At 48.9% G+C, this 20,543-nt stretch overlaps 2 protein-coding genes across 2 annotated transcripts; one reads left to right on the top strand and one right to left on the bottom strand.

Annotated features, from left to right (window-relative positions):
* Positions 1–584: 584 nt before the first annotated feature.
* ASPGLDRAFT_76379 (uncharacterized protein) lies at positions 585–10,946 on the bottom strand. Its single transcript, XM_022549849.1, has 9 exons — positions 10,734–10,946; positions 6,294–10,643; positions 6,080–6,235; positions 5,757–6,028; positions 2,922–3,659; positions 1,804–2,860; positions 1,332–1,754; positions 923–1,283; positions 585–864 (listed from the first exon to the last, which is right to left on the bottom strand). The coding sequence occupies exons 1-9, from the start codon at positions 10,915–10,917 to the stop codon at positions 804–806; spliced, it is 7,602 nt and encodes a 2,533-aa protein (XP_022398135.1). The 5' UTR covers positions 10,918–10,946; the 3' UTR covers positions 585–803.
* A 164-nt stretch (positions 10,947–11,110) lies between these two features.
* atmA (DNA-binding protein kinase TEL1) lies at positions 11,111–20,501 on the top strand. The gene is made up of 8 exons (XM_022542892.1): positions 11,111–11,359; positions 11,417–11,459; positions 11,521–12,861; positions 12,919–13,259; positions 13,311–17,772; positions 17,823–18,213; positions 18,273–20,289; positions 20,351–20,501. The coding sequence occupies exons 1-8, from the start codon at positions 11,281–11,283 to the stop codon at positions 20,368–20,370; spliced, it is 8,694 nt and encodes a 2,897-aa protein (XP_022398134.1). The 5' UTR covers positions 11,111–11,280; the 3' UTR covers positions 20,371–20,501.
* The last annotated feature ends 42 nt before the right edge of the window (positions 20,502–20,543 follow it).

Below are 20,543 nucleotides of genomic sequence, written 5' to 3'. Positions count from 1 at the left end.
CGACGAGAACGAGAGGATGACAAACAAAGAATCCCAACAGGTTTTGTCCATGTGAACACCTGACGGACCCGCATTGCCTAATCGGGCCGGGACATGTCCAACTATAGACTGCCAGATCAGGCAAAGAATGCCTCGGCTTACTCTCTGCGGAATTCCGCTATATCCAGGGTCCAATCAAGTGAATTTCATTCCCCGTGGGACAGTGTCTTGTCTGTACTATGTATGGGAGGAGGATACACGGGGGGGGCATATTCTCTGCATGTTCGCTGCCCGTACTGGGTGTCGGTGAATGGCCCCCTTGCGCGTCCACAGTAAATATGAGAGACCAGCAAAAGCAACCCAACAGGAGGTGGTCATGGGACCTGAAAATTTGTCCCGATCCAGACCTGAAAACGATCATGTGCACCAGCTGACTAACCGGGGATCGATGGATCGACGCGTGTCGACGGGTCCCTGAACTAGAGCTTTGCACGTGATGGTCTGGACTCTTTTAGTTCTGACTGGTCATTTGGCGGCTGTTCTTGTACTCCCTACGGAGTACACAGGATACGCAGGATATCTCCAAGTATATTTACTTGGTACCACTCTGTACTCTGCTATAGAACACAAGGATGTTCTATGATTAAATGAATCACCACAATGGAATTTCTAGAACAAAGCTTCCCCAGACCCCGGATCCACCGATCTCGGAGCCGTTCCGAGTCTGGAGTGCATACGCTCATATCCTAGTCTTTGTATACTTGTCATGCATCACCATCTATTATTGTATAGACACCGCTATATTCAAATGTTATATCCAACCATTACGCCACATACTGGTACCGATTGCCCTCTTCCCGCTCCATGTAGTCCTTCTCGATCAACCTGCACGAGTCAGTATCAGCATATCTGATATCACTCCAGTTCAAAGAAAGGAACTTACTTCTCTATATTCTCCTTGATTTCTGACACCTCCAACATCCCCCGACTTCGCGTCGCCTTGATCACTTCCGCAACCAATTCCGCGTGTGTGATGGTCTTGCGGCTCTTCATGATTCGCACGATCGCCGCTTGTGTCTCCATGTGTCGGTCCACGGCAACCCGCTCGTGCGTTGTCTTGTTCTCCTCCTTCGTTTCCTTCAGTTGAATCTGGTTAATCTTAATCCGCATTTTCGGGTCTGTGAAGGCATCATTGAATGCAAATTCATCTGTTGGGTTCACATCCCGACCTTTCGGTCGCTTGCTTAGTACCCGGTACTTGGCGCACGCTAGTGACTGTAGTGTCCGTTGCAGTTCCACATCCGCTAGTCGAGTTAACAAACCACCCAACACATATAGGTCAGTTGACTTACACAATAGCGTCTCTTCCTGGATTTGAGAGTACTGCAGCGTCCCACCCTCGGGAACGTCGTTGAACAGCAACAGCACAATCGCCTGCGATGAACTGACCACCAATTCCTTGACTCCCTTCGGGAACCGTGCTCGCAATTGACAATGCGCCAGTTGATGCTTCCAGTGAAGTTTCCGTCCATTGTACTTGTTATGGTAAAACTGCTCAAAGTCGTTGATCGCCGTTGCCACGACAGGCGGAATCCGCACTTGCACATCTGAGTATGTCGGCCACGATGATGCTGACAACACGTTGACATTCAGATCAACCTGCAACCGGTGTCTCCGCTCGCGTTGAATCGAGCTGTATCCTGCCATCTCGTCGCGCGCAACATCCATGTCCTTGAACATTGATTCGAGGTTGTGCGTGAAACTCGACCCACATTCTATTGTTGGTTAGCGAAAGGAAACGCAAAAGCGAATTATTCAACTAACCTGTCCTGAGCTTCGTCAGCATGCTCTTCTCCGCATCATCACTGGCACTTCGTCCCATCAATAACCGACGCGCCAGATCGTTCTTGTAGAATGTTTCAAACACCAGTTTGCCGTGCACAAACCGGAACAGATCCAGCACCTGGTCCAGCTGGCGGTTGATCTCAGCATCTTCATCTGCAAGTGGCATATCCTCCGGTTTCCGTCCTGTGGGTAACTTCCATCCACCTTTCAGAAGCCGGTCCACGTGTTTGGCAATCATCTCTCCCATCTTCGTCTCCATCTTCGAGTCCTTATTCATAAAAGCGTCAAAAGACTCTCGCAGCGTATGTCCCAGTTCCTCATGGCGATGGAACGAATCCGTCCATGTGTCGTCGAGCTGTCGCTTGAATTCCAGCAACCGTGGTACCATCTCCCCCTCCTTGTCCTCGTCAGCGACGATTCCACTGCCTTCTTCCACAATGTAGCTTCCGAAAGCCGGCTTCAGCCAGCCACCAATATCTTTGCGCTCCAACAGAGCATACAATTTCTCCAATGCCGTCTTGTTGCTGGCCCGTAGCAGTCCGAGGATGTCTTTCTTGTCAAGTAAGAAATCCTCTTGACTTAGCAAAACTCCATCCAAAATCTCCGATAGCTTCTGCTTCGTACTCCGGCTAAGAGAGAAGAGTTCGCATCGGTTCACTTCCCGCTCGATCAAACGATGGCTGTTCTCCACAAACGTAGCAAGGTACCCAGTAGTCTCCTGCTGGGTCCATAATGAGAAATATTCTTTCGACTGCGAAACCAGAAGCGGTTCAAAATCACTAATGTACACGTCGAGACCATGGAACAGGTCGGTCGCGTTACGGAGCAAGGACGAGTCGGCCATGGTGTTGTTGCCTTCACTCCGATCTGCCCCCACCAAGTCGCAAGCGCCTTGCAAGATCTTAGGTTTCAATATCGCATCGGAAAATATGTGTGATCGGAACTGGAGCAATCCCATTTTGCGGATGACAGGGAACTCTTTGGAGTGAAGGAGGAACGACTGGTCGAGGTAGTAGAACATCCAGCGAACCGTTACCTATAGAGGATTGTGTCAGTTCCTGAAATACCAACCGCCTAGTGTATTGCACAGTACATACCAGCTCTGATTGCCATGTTTCCCATGTGTCCACCACAGCTCGTAGGGTATCAATGTCACTGCCACCTCCAGCTTTCGCGACCAATGTCTCCCGTAGCTTCCCCAACACATGTTCTCGGCAGCGATCCTGCAATTTCTTGGCCAGAGCCGCCGCTTTCCCATGGCGACATACATTTTCGGCGCCTTTGTAGAGTTCCTCCAGCGATGTCTCCGGTTTCCCGCCGCCAAAGACGGCACCCAATGCCGTATCCAACTGGCCCCATACCTTCTCAAAGTATGAATCCTGGTTCAGCCGTGGAGTCGTCCGGAGGTTCTTGATGGATAATTTCCTTGCGCCGGTATGTGGTGTGAAGTTGCTTTGACGGGCTGTCGCAAAGGCGGGGCCAGCGTTGGCCGTTGGGTTGGAGGCAGACGAGCTCTGCCCAAATGCCCCGCCTGCCCTAGAATCCGAATTCGAGAAATTATACATACTACTCGGGGATCTCAACGCTTGCGGTCGGGTTGATGACGACGAATCCGAAGGAGTGGGCGATAATCGAGCACGCTTGGGGGAGAGATATGGCGGATGGCCTCTATCCTGGTTTCTAGACAGGAGCTCTGAAATGGTCTGCTGCTGTTGCGGAGGAGGGTGTTGTGGTTGTTGACGCTGAGATGATGATGATGATTCCTCTTCGGAATTCTTTCTCTTGCCAATCGACTTGCGCTTACCGGTCCTTTGCTCGGTGGCGCCTCTCGAGTTCTGCTGCATCTACCCGGTTCTGTCCGCAACGGGAAGCGTTTCAGCGTCGGAAAGATCCAGCAAATTCCTGTACCATATAAAACATGGCCAGATTGCGCCGAGTGCTTTGTCGTTGGGCAGGTAGAAGTGGCAAGCAATGATGACTGAGAAGGTGAGGAGACGAAGAGGGCGAGAGGGCGACTCCGCAGGTGAGGTTGGCGGAGATAAGATAATACGTCCGTGGGCCTTGTTCGCTACCGTAGTGATGCCATACCTAAGTACGTACATACATAGACCATAATGTCATGCAGATGGGGGGCTTAGTTGAGGAAGGTATGGACTACGACAATGCTAAATGATCATATGACCTTTAATGGCAGCGCAGAACTTTACTGATGAATGCTATAATGGTAAATCATCCAGAAGCAGCATGATATATCTTTCAACCTCCACGGGAAAGAACAGAGATTCTACAAGTGGCAGTCTTTATCTCAACAACAATTCCTTTATTCTGACCGACGAACCCATCTTGCCATGTATTTCCGAATTTATTCAAATCGACTCGTTGAAACTGGACTCGCAAGCTGGAAGATCATTCGGCAGTCAACCGTCTTTGGAGAATTTAGGCAGGCTTGTAAAGTTTTGGATGTATGCCACGCCGTTCCATGTCGACCTCAGCCTCTATGAAATTGGAAAACCTTCTCAGACGGCTGAAAGGTATTTCTTCTGAACCCCCAGCAATGCTTAGAATATGGTGCGATAACTCAAGGTTCCTTATACCGGCACAGGCTTGGCTAATCAGAAAATCAGGGTCACTGGCTGACACTTTCAAGCATTGCATTTGTCTTGCCAGAACTTCCCACCGGTACATATAGTCCGAAACAGATTCATTCGGGAGCTGCTCCAAATTGTCAAACGCACGACGCAAACCCTTCTTGTATTCATCCATTTCGAGTGCCCGAGAGGGGAAGGTAGCAAGGAAGAGCGACTTTAAATTGGGCCAAGACTGACGGAGCTCCTTTGGAGTCGTATAGTACCATCGCCTAGCTTGGCCTTCGAGATGATGCCTGAAGACCCTGATTAAGTCCGGTTCGATGATATCCTGGTTCTTCGCTGTCTCTTCGCTGCTGAGATTTCCAAGTCCCGAAAGCACATGATGCTCCACTTCGTCAATGAACTCGCCCGCATCCTCCATATCGGGTTTGGATCCGTGGAAATTCTTGGGAGCCAAGGACACCATCGTGGATCTGTTTGACCTGGCTAGACTGACGTGTTTAGTTTTTGAGAAGTACGAAGTAGTATTGTGCTTTTTTGATAACAGGAAGGCTGGGAACGAGAAGTTGGAACGGCGGGGAAGATCCAAGCAAGGGCCGCAAGTTTAGTGGTACAGATTATATTTGTTCACCCGGTTGCTGTTGCTCAAACAAAGATGACAAAACACGTGATTTGATCCTGCCCCCTTAGTCTTTCAGTCAACGGCCGGGTGCGAGGTCAGAATCCAAATAATGACAGAAAAAGAACCAAAGGGGCAGACATATCACTGCAGTGCCCTAGACAAGGCCTCTATTTAATAAAGAAGGCCCTGTCAACGCCATCTAGTACAGTACTCAATTCTTACCAGTCCTACTGTCAGCAGCAGAGATGGTCTCTTACCTTAACCACGGCATGTTGGACCCGAACACGCGAAACATAGCTATTGTTTATGTTACTGGGATGCCATGATCTTGCCTACACAACGACTCTTTGCATCTAACAACTTACCCGTGACAAACCTGGACAGTTTGAGAGTGGGTGTCATTGCGTATAATGGTTGGATATCATTAATGTTGCAAAAAGACCAGATAGCAAACATGTCTTAGGGAATATAGCTTGTAACACCAATAAAAATACTATACTCTAGGTGGCTGGAATAATGCCATATGCAAAACTTTCATACACGTTTCATCTTCATAAACCAAGCAAGCTGCAAATCAACTCGAATCCTCATTCCGTCCGTCACAGCACTCCATCATGAAAACATAGACGTACGAGGTTGTTCCATAACTTCCTGATCCTCAAACTATTCAGGTTAGTTAGTAAATGGTAAGCCAATGACCATGTATAGAGGAAAGAACATACATCCAAAAAGCCCGTAGCAGCCACCAGCGCCATATACGATTTAGTCAAGTCACTGATCGTTTCTTGGTGGTCTGCAGAACCAGCACCCCCAATTTTAGCAAAGCGCTTGAAGATGCCAATCATACTTTGCCGGTTCTCGGCAAGGAATGCACGTGTTTGCTCCATAATCTGCTCGTTGTGAAGTCCTCGCACGAAGACGGCAGAGACGATGACTCGAAGGACGGCAAGGAGAAGGTCATAGTATTTTCGGAGAGCATCGGGATTATCAATATCTATAACGATTAGCTGAGAACCATTTTCGGATTAGGATGAATGATACTAACCAATGCCGATATCAGGGTCAGCAGCGAATAGCTGCGATTCACGGACCGCATCGAAAAGCCCAGTCTTGATGACATGGATCGCTCCATTCTTCGTTTGACAAAGCTGCTGAAGTAGTGATAGTAATGACTGGTAGAATGATAACAGGAGAGGCGTGTCTGAAAAAGCACACGGATTAGCAAAACATAGAACAACGATGACACCTCATGAACATACCGCTTGCTTGGGCGTTTCGAAGTTCGATTGGCAGCGCCCGAATAGCGTCCAAAAACAAAGCCAAATAATTCGACTGCGATATTGACTCCGCCAAGATGGAATCTACTTGGTTGTCTAGGGTGGCGAGGAGGTTGAGCAATAGAAGCGCAGATACCCGACATGTCTCTTGTCCGGAGTATGCATCGTCGCAAGTGGCTTCAATAAGCGCAAGACCAGCCGTCTTGACAACCTGCTGGCTGTGGCGCCTCAAATTCTCATGGGCAGGGTCAGGAGATGCGATCCGCGTGATGTAGTGGGAGCAGATGTTGTAGAATGTCTCCCGTAGACTCACGTTACCAGTGGCCAGGATGATACCACGGATACAAATCTGGAACAACTGATGGAGCTTGTCGTCGATTATATCCCCACTTCGCGTGGACTTCGCGTTTGACGTTGTCAATTCCAGGTTACTGATCAGCGTCTCAGCCAGTCGTGCCAGCTCGATCGCCTCCGGGAGATCTTCCTCAACGGCTGTTTCCAGCTTTGGAAGAATCATCTGGATGGAGTGAAGGATGAAAGTCGGACGGCGCCCACCATCGATATTAGAGTAAGTTACCATAGTCGTGATGAGTTCGGTCCATGACCGGAGAGTGAGATAGCGGTTATGACCGATCTGTTTGTTTTTGTTCGTCGACTGAACGAACAAGGTCAAGTTTCCAGCTTCGACCAGGAAAAGCTCCTCGTCTTGAGGCCGAAACTGGCCGTTGTCCAACAAGTCTTCCTTTCTTACTTGGATAAGCTCCTCTATTTCAGCCACGTCGTAAAGGACGAGAGACTCATCCGCTTGCGGCTTAGCACAAACTTCGAGGTCTAGGCCATCGAGAAAAATAAGATTGGGTGGCGACAATTGATGCGCGATATCCAGGTCTGCAAAGTCAAAGAGATCGAACACAGTCACGTGGGGAACAGTTTCGCCAGTCTCCACGCGCGAGGTACCCAGAAGTGTCGATATAATCTCAGTTTGGAGAGTTGGTGAGCCGAGCTTCGCAGCTGACCGAATCTCGGTGGCAGCATAGTTATATAGGAAACTCCTATATAACAGGAACTCTGCCAAAGCAGAAGCCGAATCGGAAAGCCAGAATTCCTCCGTAACGATCGGGAACCCGTTCCACATTGTGTTCGTTCCAATAATGGGCTGGCTTGCAAACATGTTTACAAGGAATTGATTCGAGCGCATCTCGGAGAGCGTGAAGAAAGCTGCAAGTTTGGAAGACCACAGATGCTTCAACACTTCAAGCGCCATGCACTTGAGATGCACCATCCAGGGCAGAATATTCCCGTCCACCTCATCTGGATTACTTTCCAAGAAACCAATAACGGCATGCAGGAGGGACATCTGGTTCGCAAAGAGACCGTCTGGAGTCACATCAAGCATGTTGCCAACGCTGTTGAACCCAAGCAGAAGGTGAGCGACTGTTGGGCGGTCCGTGATCATTCCGAGACATGTATTCAACAGCGCCAGTAAGCCCTCCCGGATAACGTAACCGGCAGATTGCGATCCAGACTCTAACTCTCTTAGCTCAAGCTGCATGTGCGTTACGAGCGGACGAGACACGCTGTCAACATCCACCTCGGCGCTCAGAACTTCAACAATCTTATTTGAGGGGCGCCATTTGGACAGTTCAGGGGACGACAATTTGTTGAGTCTCTTTGAGCTTGACATCTTTTCCAACAACCCCATCGACGTCACGGTAAGCTGCTCATGACCAGTTCCGCAGTAAAGGCACAAAGCAGGTACGATAGTCAAGTTATTCAAAATGCTGTCCTCGAAGGAGGAAAGCGCCGAGTTTGCTACGTTGAGTCTGCTGCCCTCAGCCTGGGATCTGATTAGTGGTCGCACAATATTGAGATAGGTCGATTGAAGTTCCATCATCTCATCCATAACCTCAAGGCTCCTAAGCAGACCCAGCACCAAAGTGGATTCAGATGGTGCTCTGGAAACCTCCATAATGTCTTGGTGGGCGGTGGCAAAAATAGCTTTGAGAACCTCTTCGTTGAACAGCCATTCAGCCACCCGCGCGAAGGGATGAAGACGAATATAGGCAACCAAAGATGATGTCTTGAGTGCAGAGTCCGAAGCCACCGTGGGCTGGCTGAGCACTGTGACGAGGTTCTCATTAAAGCTCCTCAGGCAGGTCAAAGCGAAATCCAGACAATTGTAGGTCAACAAACGGGCTTGCTGCTCATTGAGGTCCGGTACCTTCCTGGACAAGGCTTGGCCCAAAACAAGGTCGACATAGGGTTCAATTCCTGGCATGCGATAGGAAGACCCCAGTGATTCTGGGAACGATAGCGACAAGGGGTTTCCGGCAGTATCGAGAGTCGGGGAAACAAGAGTGTGGATCAGATCAACAAATGCGTTGGCTTGATTGAAGCTCTCGCTGATCTTCTGAAACGCTTGCTGCTCGTGCCACACGAGAGGGTTCGAGACCATCGGAGCTTTGCTGAGACCCGACGCACCCATTGATCCACCAGAGATCCACTGATCAAGCGAAAGCCACATCTCATGTCCGTTTATAGTTGACCTATCTGTCATCAATGCCGCAAGGGTTTTGAAGGTGGTGGCTCTCAGGTGAGTGGGTATCGGCCCACTGCACAGTGTCAGCAAGGTACTGACCAGGTTAAACGACGGGTGATGCAGCATCCATTCTCTTATAGTAGCACTCTGTTTGCTCAAGTGACCCATCAATCTAAGATAGCAGGTCAGCATCACCGGGCTTTCTGGCTCGCTCATGTCGGCTGATTCTGGCTTTCTCGCACGTAATATGGCCTGCGATGTCGTTGGTGGTTTCTCGGTTACGCGAGAGGCATAGAGCTGGAGCTCGGCAAACATCTGGGACCAGTTCATAGACGTTGAGCGCCGGAACTTGCCAGACATAAACTTGTCCTCTTCAGACAGAAATCTATGTGCAGCAGTGGCATTTTCTTCCCCGCCAGCGATGGAGCAAAGCAGCTCGCAGAAGGCACTCACGCGAGGAACCGTTTGCCTTTTCGAGGCCCACTGGAGGAAACCGTACAGATTGCCATCTTGATCAGCCCAGAACTCTTGTGCTGCATCAGGTCGGTTATCAAATGCAAAGGCTATCACCATCAGGAATGATTCGAGATGGGTGCGAGCCTCCACCAGTCCACGATGCAGGCTAGATGTCAAGCCATCTCGGAGAGCAGTAATTTGGTCCAACCGCTGCGTGTCTTCCTCGGTCTTCAGCATGCGAACAGCGTCGGGCATATTCGCGACACACGACTCCACGAATACCTCCAGATTTTCCATCAATAACTTCTTTAGATACTCCGAGCATGAGTCCGACTCGGGCATCGCTGCGGTGCTCTCCTTCAATAACAGCGTCACCAACTCACCCCGGGCTGGATCCCCCTGCTCTTCGTTGTTTACCCCAGAGCAAACAGCAAGAATGAAATCCAAGCCCCCGTCGTCCAATGCCGTCATAAACATCTTTGTACGTTCTTGCGCCTCTTTTTCGAGGTCCACACCTGGCAGCGGAGACGATGGCCCGTCATAGTCCCATCCACTGTACACAGCAAGCCACAATGCGATTACGGCGGAATGAAATGTCGGCAGAATCCAAGCTTGGCCATCTTTGCTTGAAGAAGTGATTGCCGTGTGTAGACTTCTTGCCTCCTTATACGAAGCAGCACTCTCGGGAGAACCATGTTTGACGAAGGAAGAGATAATGGAAGGAATATAATGGACCAGCAGTCCATCAAACCGGTCCAGCTTTCTTAAGCGATTCAAAAGATGTCGGATTTCTTCGGGACTTGTGTAAGGGCCTTTGAACATGTAGCATAGGATGGCGCCAAGTGACTCGTGTTGTTGCTGTAAGCTGTTCCGTTGGTATTCAATGGCTTCCATGACATCGGGATCCCCAGCCTGACCAACGATCGATGCCTTTTGTATTTGCTCACCGAGGAGGATAAGTGTTTTCTCAATATCTTCCATCGAGCCCATGGCCTTCCTTGCATAAAGAGAAGCATTTCGTAAAGGAGCGCCTTTGATCTCGAGAACATGAGCCACCACTTCTTGCATGAGCTCCTGAGTCATTTCCTTTTCCACTTCGAAGGACGATTCTTGGAAAACGAGGCGTAAGGCTTCCAACAGAAATAGCCGACGCTCGTGGAATCGCATAATCGCAGCGATCAGAGGGGGCCTGTCCAACAATTGAGCCTCCTCTTGGGCCACCAGGAACATCTTTGCCGCTTGCAACTCATCGATATTAATAGAATCGGCCAGTTCGAGTACTCCTTGTTGGAACTCTTGATTGACGGAATATTCCACGTCGTCAACGGTGATCTTCCCTACACCGAGTCGCAATCAATGTCAGCGCAATTCACGCAACAACAACAGCCATTGTTTCCTGAGACTTTATTAATGTTCCCCCAACTTACCCGACATAATAGCCTGTCGACTAGCATTGTTCTTCATAGGCTTGTCCAACAGTTTCCTGAAGTCGTCGATGTGCGTCTCTAGCTCAACACGGAGCCGGTCAATGTTTACCAACGACGAGTCCGAAAGAGCAGAAAGATCCTGGTACAAGCCACGAAGGCCCACCAGAGACTCTCTCTCCTCCATTGTCGGAAAAGCCGCTTACAGTCGTGGAGAGAGAGGGGGGGGGGGGAGGGAGTAGCGAAAAGAGGTACAGGTGGTGCTGTATGAAGCTACCGAGAGCTCTCTTTTCTCCGACTCTGTCGCGGGCGAAAAAAAAGCGTCAAAATCCCCTCACCGCCTTCAGGTCCAGCATCATCACCAGGAATCAACAATCAACAACGCTCTTTCTGTTCTGCACTATTTCGCTTCAGTGTTGGAAGTATGTCTATTTGGTAGATTCTATATTTAAGTCCATTCTTTTTGCTTTGAAAATGCTCAAGTGAAGAATGTCCCAAATGCTGAGAGGCGTTGCTTCGAACGCTCCGCGCCGGCCCAGTATCAACAACCATGGAAGAAATCAGGCTGGACAGAGCAATTGCACTGCTCTCATCAGAGAGGTTGAAAGACCGAAATGATGCTTTAGCTGGTTTGTGGAAATCCTATGATACTCAATGGGTTGTCTGCTAATTGAAGTATCTGCTAGATATGAAGCATATCCTCCAGCGGAATAAGCAAAGCTCGAAATTGTACGACGAACCTAGTCCTATGAACGAGAATACGAGTTGACGATCGTGTGTATCAATCTAGACATACCGTGGACGACAAAGCTTGCCACAAGATTTTCGAGTCTTTGTTTCGATTTGTTGCGGTTGAGAGGACGTCATACAACCGCGCAAGTTCCAAAGGAGCGTCGAGCACCCGTTTATCTACATGCGCGTCCGTTCTTCGGTTAGCAGTCGATGTCTTCCTACGCAATTTGCGATACAAGACCCTTCGCGCCATTGTTGACCATGTTACGGAGACTCTGCCGACGCCGGAAGAGGGTCTTTGGGAGCCCTTAAGTGCAGGCTATACAAAATGCTTGGTCGCACTTTTGCGTTATTCACCGCACGTCGAACACTTGAGCAGCAGCGAATGGGGGAAGCTCATGAGCTTTTGTTTGAGAAGTCTCGGCGTTGCGGAAGATGATAGCCAAACGAGCTTTCGGGATAGTTTTCGGTCCAGCTTGGATGATTATCTAGATGTCAGCGGCCGCTCAACCTCATCGAGACCGACATCATCTCTGGCCATCAGAGATAAATATACAGGCAATAAAAGTGTCATTGGAGAGATAATACTGTGCATACAACTTCTAACAGCGAGTCCCAATGCCCCTGTCCAAGCAAGTGCCGAGAAAATACTACATGGGCTGACGGAGTATGTGAAATCGTCGCCTGCCGCCGGAAGTGGACAACAAGCTGCATTCAGTAGCATAAATTCAGTCGTCACCAGAGTACTATTTGATCAGTCGGACCTCATCCAAGAGTTTTTGTTTGATCTCATTCCTGTAATCCGACGTCTTTGGAATACAAAACTTGCAGGTTTGCGGGATGAATTGCTCGGAACAATCATGCTTTGCACAGTCGTTTTGACCGATGCAGCTCGAAGAGAACCATCTGAATCTCTGTCTCATTTGATCGAAAGCCTCATGAACACGCTTTACTCAGAGTATATCAAGCGGCCTGAGAAAGAAATTTTACAGATCGATGAAATAGCTTTCAACCACAAGAGATCGGCCAACATAGACCGAGTAATCACAGGGCCTCTGTTGGGGAATGCTAAATCGGAGCATAATTGGACACTTGTTTGGGCCATTTCGTATCTGCTCAAACTGCTGGAAGACATAGCTGCCCGGTTATCGACATCTCAAGTCCGGCACGAGGAAGTGCCCAACAAGAAACAGCGTTTGGCTTCAGAGATAGGAGACGTCTTGCGTGACTCGTTCTCGTCTCTCGGTACAAAGAGAATTTGCGCATTGCAGCTTATTCCAATTCTCATAGAGGGCCAAGCCGACATTGACAAGAAGGTGCTTCTCCTCCAAAAGTTGACACCTAGTATCCTAGACGACAACGGTACAGTTTCTTCATGGACAATGGTGGCCATTTCAAGGTTTGTATATGCCCCACCATTTTGTCATACTATGGCTGACCCAGAGGTACAATACAGCATTGCCAGCAGTCCAGATGCAAAATCGCTCTCTTTGAACAAGCACTGGCACCAAGTTTGGGACCTGGCATCCCGGGCTTCGACCTCCCAAAGTACATCCAGAGCTTCCTGCAATCTCATGAACATTATCCTCCAATTTGACCTGCTAGAGTACTCCATCATGGCTGAGAAGATTCGTTCAATGCTTGCTTCTGTCAACCTAAGTGGCGTTTCCACGCTTACGGATTCGTCGTTAGCCTTCTGGGCTGTGATAACCCGTATGGGCGCACAGATAAACCCTGGTTCCATGCTGAACGTGTCGAAGCAGGTTTGTGCATGGCTGCGAGAGGCTTGGGCAATCGGTAGATTTTTATCCAACTCCTCTTCTAGCTATTATCTGTGCTAATGTAAAGCAGGGACTGTGACTGACAGGATCCAGACGGCACAAGTTGCTGCGTTTGCACGACCCCTGGACCTTCTAAATCTGCTGCTAGCCTGCACGAATAGACCTTTCGAGCTTCCTCATTCTCCATTCAGGGGCCCGACAGGTCTTATTGCGAAGCATTGGCACTTCTTTCACAGCAACCGAAATTTGCTCAATTATCTTTTTGACCTTGAAGGTGCAATGCACCCTGTTAATCCTTGGGTCATAGCCGAAACGCTATCCTTAGAACAATCCACTCGGCAGGATCCAAATGATGCAGTCGTTCTAGATCTCCTGCAAGCGAAATCGGAAATGTTTCTACAAACATGGCAGTCCTTGTCCGAGGAGAAGTCACACCATATCACAGTGGATGTTTTACAAATACTTGCTTCCTTTTGCATTATGGTTGCCCTTTACGTAGAGTTTTTACCGTCACAGGCTGCTTCTCGTTTGCAGGTCTTGCGGCGCAATAGCCACAATCTCTGGAATAACATATGCTCTTTTCTTGCGCACGGCGAAACTATTCTCATTGGCGTGTGCTTGGAACCACTGTCCTTCCTCATGGACTCAACCACGTGCTTCTTCAACCCGCAGTCCATGGTCTCAAGGGCCCTCAGCTCTCTTGTGCCACCAATCTCAGCAATCCTTGAGGCCCAAAGACGGAGTCAAAGTGAACTCTTGCGTGCAAACGATGACGGAGCTATGGACCTAGACGACACCTTGTCGAGTGCAGATGAATCATCAGTGGTGATCGATCAGATCAAAATGTTGAATAGAGAAGCGCTGCCTCTGATCTTCGACCCCGCGAGCTTTCAGCGTTGCATGGCTATCCGACTGTCCATCTTCCAGAAAGGAAAGGCAGATAATTATCAACCAGGGAGGTTCATTGCGAATGCAGACTTGGTGGGTTACTTGACCCAGCTAGATGAAGTTGATTATCTAGCCGCGCATGACTGTATGCCCAATATCTATCAAGCATGTTCCAGTATGGACCGGGACACTCTGCTCGAGGTTCTGGAGGACATTGGAGAGAAATGCCTACCGAGTTATGAGCTCGAGCGCTGCGAAAGTTTCCATGGTCTTTGCATTCGCATGATGGCCAGTTGGGTCAGTTCATGGACCAATATGCAGGATGACACCCTTAGCGAATCGGCCTCTGACATGTACAATTGGTTCATGGAGGTCCTTGTGGCAAGGAGAAAAGCTTCGTCCAGGGTGCACGTGGCGCTTTCCGACCTGCTAGGGGCTGTCATAAGTTCTAATCCAACATACACGAACGACCAATCTAGCCCTTCCCCACGGACAAGTCTCTTGACAATCCTCTGGGAGGGAGATGCCCCGGTAAAGTTCAGCGCTGCTAACCTGTTACCCGGTTTATTTGGTCAGTTTCCACTCAAAGACCACGATGCCATTTTTGACGATGTATTGGAGAGTTTGCCCCGAGACCCAGACTGGGATGAGGGCATAGCCCTTCGCCTATACATACTGGCCCAATTGGCATCCCAGTGGCATACTTTGCTTCGCAGAAGCATTTACCATATGTTCGAAACTCCTGCTCAAGTGCCACATTCTCTTTGGTATGCTGAGAAGTGTTTGCGTGAGGTTGCAAAAACACTTGGTCTCGAAGATGCGAGAGAGTTATTTCGACTCTTTTCCTCGCAGATTCTGTACACTTGGACCGAATCTCAGTCAATCAAGTCCATGCCTTTCAGCTTGTTTGGATACACAAGTCTTAGTGACATGTTGAAGGACGTGCAGGACGAGGTCGTGGGCCAAATCATGATGCGTGCGAATGGAGATGAGGCAGCCGAACTTTCGGAATTTGTGAACACCCCGTTTGAAAAGCTTTTGGAGGAATCCTTTTACAAAGCCGAGGCATACAGTATCGCCCGCGACATCAGTATCCCACCTGGTCAAGGGCATCATCCCAAAGGGGTTGAAACGGGGGTGAAGAAAGCTCTAGGGACTGATCGCTTTGTGAAACTGGTTGAGAAACAGTTTCCCTCAGTAATCGCCACATTCTTCAAGACACTTGATCATTACGGCCAGATTGAAAGAGCTTTCTCAAAGCGCGAGAACTTCCAGGGAGCGCTTGATATCCTGCAACACATCACTGCCAAAAGCTCATCTATAATAACACTTCCCGCCAATCAACAACCGTCTTTCAGGGCACGATATCTTTTAGATGAGCTTGAATTTCTTTGCAAACGCAGCGGATATGAATTTGAAACGATATGGACCCCTACATTGGTAACATTCGTTGGCAGGACTCTAATCGAGTCGATACACCCAGCACTTGGGTCCTTACATGCGTGTTCTGTCATCCGGAAGATCAGAATCCTCGTTTGCGTGGCTGGTCCTGTCATGCTCCAAGAATATCCCTATGAAATGATGATCCATGCCCTTCAACCTCTCCTCACCGATATCTACTGCTCAGAGGATGCTTTGGGGATTTTCTGGTACCTTCTTGAGACTGGAGAACCTTATATGACTGAGAACCCATGCTTCGTGGCCGAGGTTGCTGTCAGTACCTTCGCGTCCTTGAAAAAGTTCCTAGAATCATCTCCAGAAAGTACAGCACAGGAAAACCAATTCAGGATAGCTCTGGCAAAGATTCGGGAATTCCTAAAGTGGTTCATTGGATTTCTGGACGGATACAGTTCACCCGCCCTGGACGCAGAAAGAAAAGAGGCATTCAGGCGACTGTTGAAGTCTTCACAGCATATATCCAATACCGGGGCCTCCGCAAACGGCGCAAAGGAACATGAGCTACTACTTGAAATCCTTAGAGATCAGAATGCTGGACAAAGCCTGCTTAGCAAGCCAATCTCAGATCATGTGGTTTCCCTGCTTTGTGCTGACTCAAAAGTGCTGCCCGATTATCGCAGTGCCATCATCGGTAACGCCAATGACCCTGTCGCAAGTACAACTGCGATATATAAGACGCTTCAGAACTTCAAGCCAGGGCCTGAATACCGGCTGTGGGCTGCGAGAGTCATTGGGGGAGCTTTTGCAACCACAGGGAAAATCAGTGATGTGCTTTCGAGAGAACAAGATCCTTCCCTATTTGACATACACGAACTTCCATTAATGGATGATTGGTGCATTTCGAAGGCTAGGGTAATCCGGGTGCTTTGCAACATGCTACAAAGCAGCAGTCATCTCGAAGTTGGCCTTGTCGAACGGACGTTGCAGCTGATTGTGAGCAGAATCCAAGAAACCCAAGAATTCAACGGGTGTGCAGCCGTGATACCACTGCCTTTGATGAATTCTCTCATTTGGAGCCCCTATCACTGTCCTGTCCTACCGCTCTCGACCTTTGAAGAGAATTGGTCGGAACAGCAGACAGGTTGGCCTGAGATCTCAGCTGACGGTTTTGCTCGGCAAATTGCACTGTTTCTGTCGAAATCTGCTCCACAGAACCCTGTGATTGGACCACTACAGAAGGTTCTCAATGCAATACCTGGTCTAGCAGCTCAGCTATTGCCGTTCATTATCCATGATATTCTGCTGTCAGAGTTTCATGGGGAAGCAAGGGTCCGTGACAGTTTGTCAAACGTTTTCAAAGAAGCCTTGTACGGGGTTGAAAACAGTACGATCCCGCATGTACGACTCATCATTGATTGTCTTCTCTATCTTCGGGATCAGCCACGGCCTCGCGAGACTAAGATCGTGGACCGTGACGAGTGGCTTGATATCGACTACGGAGAAGCGTCGGCAGCCGCGAATAAATGTCATTTGCCCAAGACATCACTGCTATTCCTCGAGGTCCATGCATCCCGGGTATTGACTAGTGCTCGCCGTTCTTCGCTTGCAAAATACGAGCCTCCATCCGACCTTTTGCATGATATCTTCAAGGATATAGATGACCCAGATCTTTATTACGGCATTCAAAAAAAGGCTTCGTTAGACTCGGTGATGGAGACCCTTGAGTATAAGAGCTCAAGTTTCAAGAACCTCCTCTTCCAAAGCGCGCAATATGATAGCGAGATTCAAATGGGAGATGGATCCAGCAGATATGGTATTCTCAAGGCTCTTAACTCTACTAACCTCCAGGGAATCGCCAATTCCATGGTCTCTGTTCTCGGGGATATGAATGATGCGTCAGAGTCTTTCGATAGCATGTTGCAGTCTGCAACAAGCCTACGGCAGTGGGATATTCCTGTTTCCCCCGTTAACTCCTCACCTGCCGCGACGGTTTTCAAAGTTTTTCAGAGTCTCAACACTTCGGAAGTCTTACCCGAAGTTTCTACGTGTCTGGATGACTGCCTTTTGTCTACCTTGGATTCATTAACGAAAACAGATCGGTCTGCTACATCTCTCAGAACGGCAACAAGAGTTTTAGGCATTCTGACAGAGGTAAATGATATCGTGAGCGCTAGGTCTATCGAAGAGGTAAACCAAGGATCACTGGACATAATGACCAGAAATTCCTGGCTAAAGACCACGAGGTAGGCGCTTCACACTCAAAGATATTATGGCAGATACTAACTCAAGATAGCGTGCACGAGATAGGGGAGATATTGAGTTATCATGAGGCATTGTTCTCTTCAATAAAGCTGAAAAATTACCTGAAGTCTGCCATGAATTTAAGAGATGACGATGCACAGCTGCTAGAGGTAAAGGTAATTAGGCGGTCACTTGAGATTGCAAGGAACCACGACATGCCTCAAGCCTCGCTGAAGTCAGCTATATGCCTTTCAAAGCTCGCACAAGCATGTTCCTCGAAAGATATCAACATAGAAGGAGCGGCGAAATTTGACCTGGCAAACGTTCTATGGGATCAGGGCGAAATGACTACTTCCATTCGGATGCTTCAACAGCTGAGTGGTCAGAAACATCTTCATGAGCAGGCAGTTCCCATTAGCCGTGCAGAACTTCTCGTTACGCTGGTGAGCTACTTGTCCGATAATGTTTCTCACGCCGAAGGCTAACCTAACGTACTTTATAGGGTCACCATGTTGCCGAAGCCCGCTTGGAAGTGCCAGAGGTCATCATACAAGAGTATTTGGATCCTGCAGTGAAGGAGTTAAAAGACCGCTCTGAAGGGGAAGACGCCGGTCGAGTGTACCATGGATTTGCCATGTTCTGCGACCAACAGCTACAGAATCCGGATGGCTTGGAAGACTTCAACCGAGTTGAACAGATCCGTAACCGCAAGGAGCGAGAACTCGACGCCCTAGAGAGCTTGCTGAAGAAAGCACAAGGGAGGGAACGGGAGAATCTCAAGAACCACCGGGCGAAAGCTAAGCAATGGTTTGACCTTGACGACATGGAGTATCAACGTCATCTGGAAAGTCGAGAAGCTTTCATGCAGCAATGCCTTGAGAATTACCTCCTTTGCTTGAGGGAAAGTGAAACCTACAATAATGACATACTTCGATTTTGTGCACTCTGGCTCGACAACTCAGACAGCAAAATCGCAAATCAGGCTGTCTCTCAATATCTCAACGAGGTGCCAAGCCGCAAATTTGCGCCGTTGATGAATCAGTTGACTTCGCGTCTGCTCGATATCACAGATGACTTCCAGAACTTACTCACCAAGCTAATCTACCGCATCTGTGCCGAGCATCCTTACCACGGAATGTATCAGATCTTTGCCAGCAGCAAATCCAAGGGCGGAAAGGACGAGGTGAGCCTGTCGCGACATCGGGCTGCTGTCAGATTGGTGGATAGCCTGAAAAGCGATAAAGGAATAGGGTCAACCTGGGTTGCCATTCACAACCACAATATCGATTATGTGCGATTTGCGATTGACCGGGTGAACGAGAGATACAAGAGTGGTGCAAAGATACCGCTCAGGAAATTGCCCACCGGCCAACGTCTTGAAGACGATGCTGCGTTGCAAAAGCTTCCACCTCCTACGATGAACATTGATCTCCGTGTGGATGGTGACTACACAAACGTTCCTAAGTTGGCTAAGTTTCTTCCTGAGTTTACGCTTGCTTCTGGCGTTAGCGCGCCTAAGATTGTCACGGCTATTGCAACGAACGGGTTGAGATACAAACAACTGTTCAAAGGAGGGAATGATGATCTCCGTCAAGACGCGATAATGGAACAAGTGTTCGGGCAAGTTAGCAGTCTGCTCAAGGACCATCGAGCCACACGGCAGCGGAACCTGGTCATTCGAACATACAAGGTTCTTCCGTTGACTTCCAATGCGGGAATCATCGAATTCGTGCCGAATACGATTCCATTGCATGACTATATATTGCCGGCGCACCAGAGATATTACCCGAAGGACATGAAGCCAAGCATTTGCCGAAAGCACATTTCCGACGTCCAGACACGTAACAACGAGACCCGAGTCCGAACATACAATCAGGTGGCCGAATCTTTCCGACCTGTCATGCGGTACTTCTTCATGGAAAGATACAACAATCCCGACGACTGGTTCGACAAGAGGCTCGCGTATACGCGAAGCACAGCAGCCATCTCAATTCTCGGACATGTTCTCGGGCTTGGTGATCGACATGGCCATAACATCCTGATGGATGAGCAAACCGGAGAAGTGGTACACATTGACCTTGGAGTAGCTTTCGAGCAAGGACGCATTCTTCCCATTCCCGAAGTCGTTCCCTTCCGATTGACCCGAGACCTCGTTGATGGGATGGGTATCACCAAGACCGAAGGTGTCTTCCGCCGCTGCTGCGAGTTCACCCTTGAAACTCTCCGGCAGGAATCCTACAGTATCATGACTATTCTCGATGTCCTCAGATACGATCCACTTTACAGCTGGTCGTTGTCTCCCCTGCGGATGAAGAAGATGCAAGACCAACAAGAGGCGGGTGATGCTCCGCAGCTGCTCGGAGCAGGTGACCAACGGGCAGACAATGAGCCCAGTGAAGCTGACCGGGCGTTGAAGGTTGTTGAGAAGAAACTGAGCAAGACGTTGAGTGTCACGGCTACTGTCAACGAATTGATTCAGCAGGCAACTGATGAGAAAAACCTTGCTGTCTTGTATTCGGGTATGTTTCAACCATTGTTTTCTTTACTTTTGGTTCACGTTGCTTACTAATTACATTACAGGCTGGGCTGCATATGCATAGTTGGTATGATTTTGGGAGTTGATTGAAGTTCACCAAGTGAATAGGAGTTTCGGATGGGAAAAATGACATGTAAATATGAGGTACGAAGAAGTGTATATTGAAGAATGAAAGCATGCTATATATTCTTGACGATTTTATGCAATTGCACACCATCAAGGCGTTGGAGGATATGA

The sequence above is a fragment of the Aspergillus glaucus genome (assembly GCF_001890805.1).
Source record: "Aspergillus glaucus CBS 516.65 unplaced genomic scaffold ASPGLscaffold_19, whole genome shotgun sequence".
Lineage (NCBI taxonomy): Eukaryota > Fungi > Ascomycota > Eurotiomycetes > Eurotiales > Aspergillaceae > Aspergillus > Aspergillus glaucus.
The sequence above is the reverse complement of the archived record's forward strand: the minus strand, read 5'-3'. Positions and strand labels throughout refer to the sequence as shown.

What these genes read in the sequence shown, in the direction of transcription:
- ASPGLDRAFT_76379 (XM_022549849.1), bottom strand. Translation starts at nt 10,917, where the DNA reads ATGGAGGAGAGAGAGTCTCTGGTGGGCCTTCGTGGCTTGTACCAGGAT. An exon ending in TCGACAGGCTATTATGTCGG is followed by an intron (nt 10,644 to 10,733) that starts GTAAGTTGGGGG and finishes GACTCGGTGTAG; the next exon opens with GGAAGATCACCGTTGACGAC. An exon ending in CTGCTACGGGCTTTTTGGAT is followed by an intron (nt 3,660 to 5,756) that starts GTATGTTCTTTC and finishes TAGATGCAGCAG; the next exon opens with AACTCGAGAGGCGCCACCGA.
- atmA (XM_022542892.1), top strand. Translation starts at nt 11,281, where the DNA reads ATGGAAGAAATCAGGCTGGACAGAGCAATTGCACTGCTCTCATCAGAG. An exon ending in GCGAGAGGCTTGGGCAATCG is followed by an intron (nt 13,260 to 13,310) that starts GTAGATTTTTAT and finishes GCTAATGTAAAG; the next exon opens with CAGGGACTGTGACTGACAGG. An exon ending in CCTTGCTGTCTTGTATTCGG is followed by an intron (nt 20,290 to 20,350) that starts GTATGTTTCAAC and finishes ATTACATTACAG; the next exon opens with GCTGGGCTGCATATGCATAG.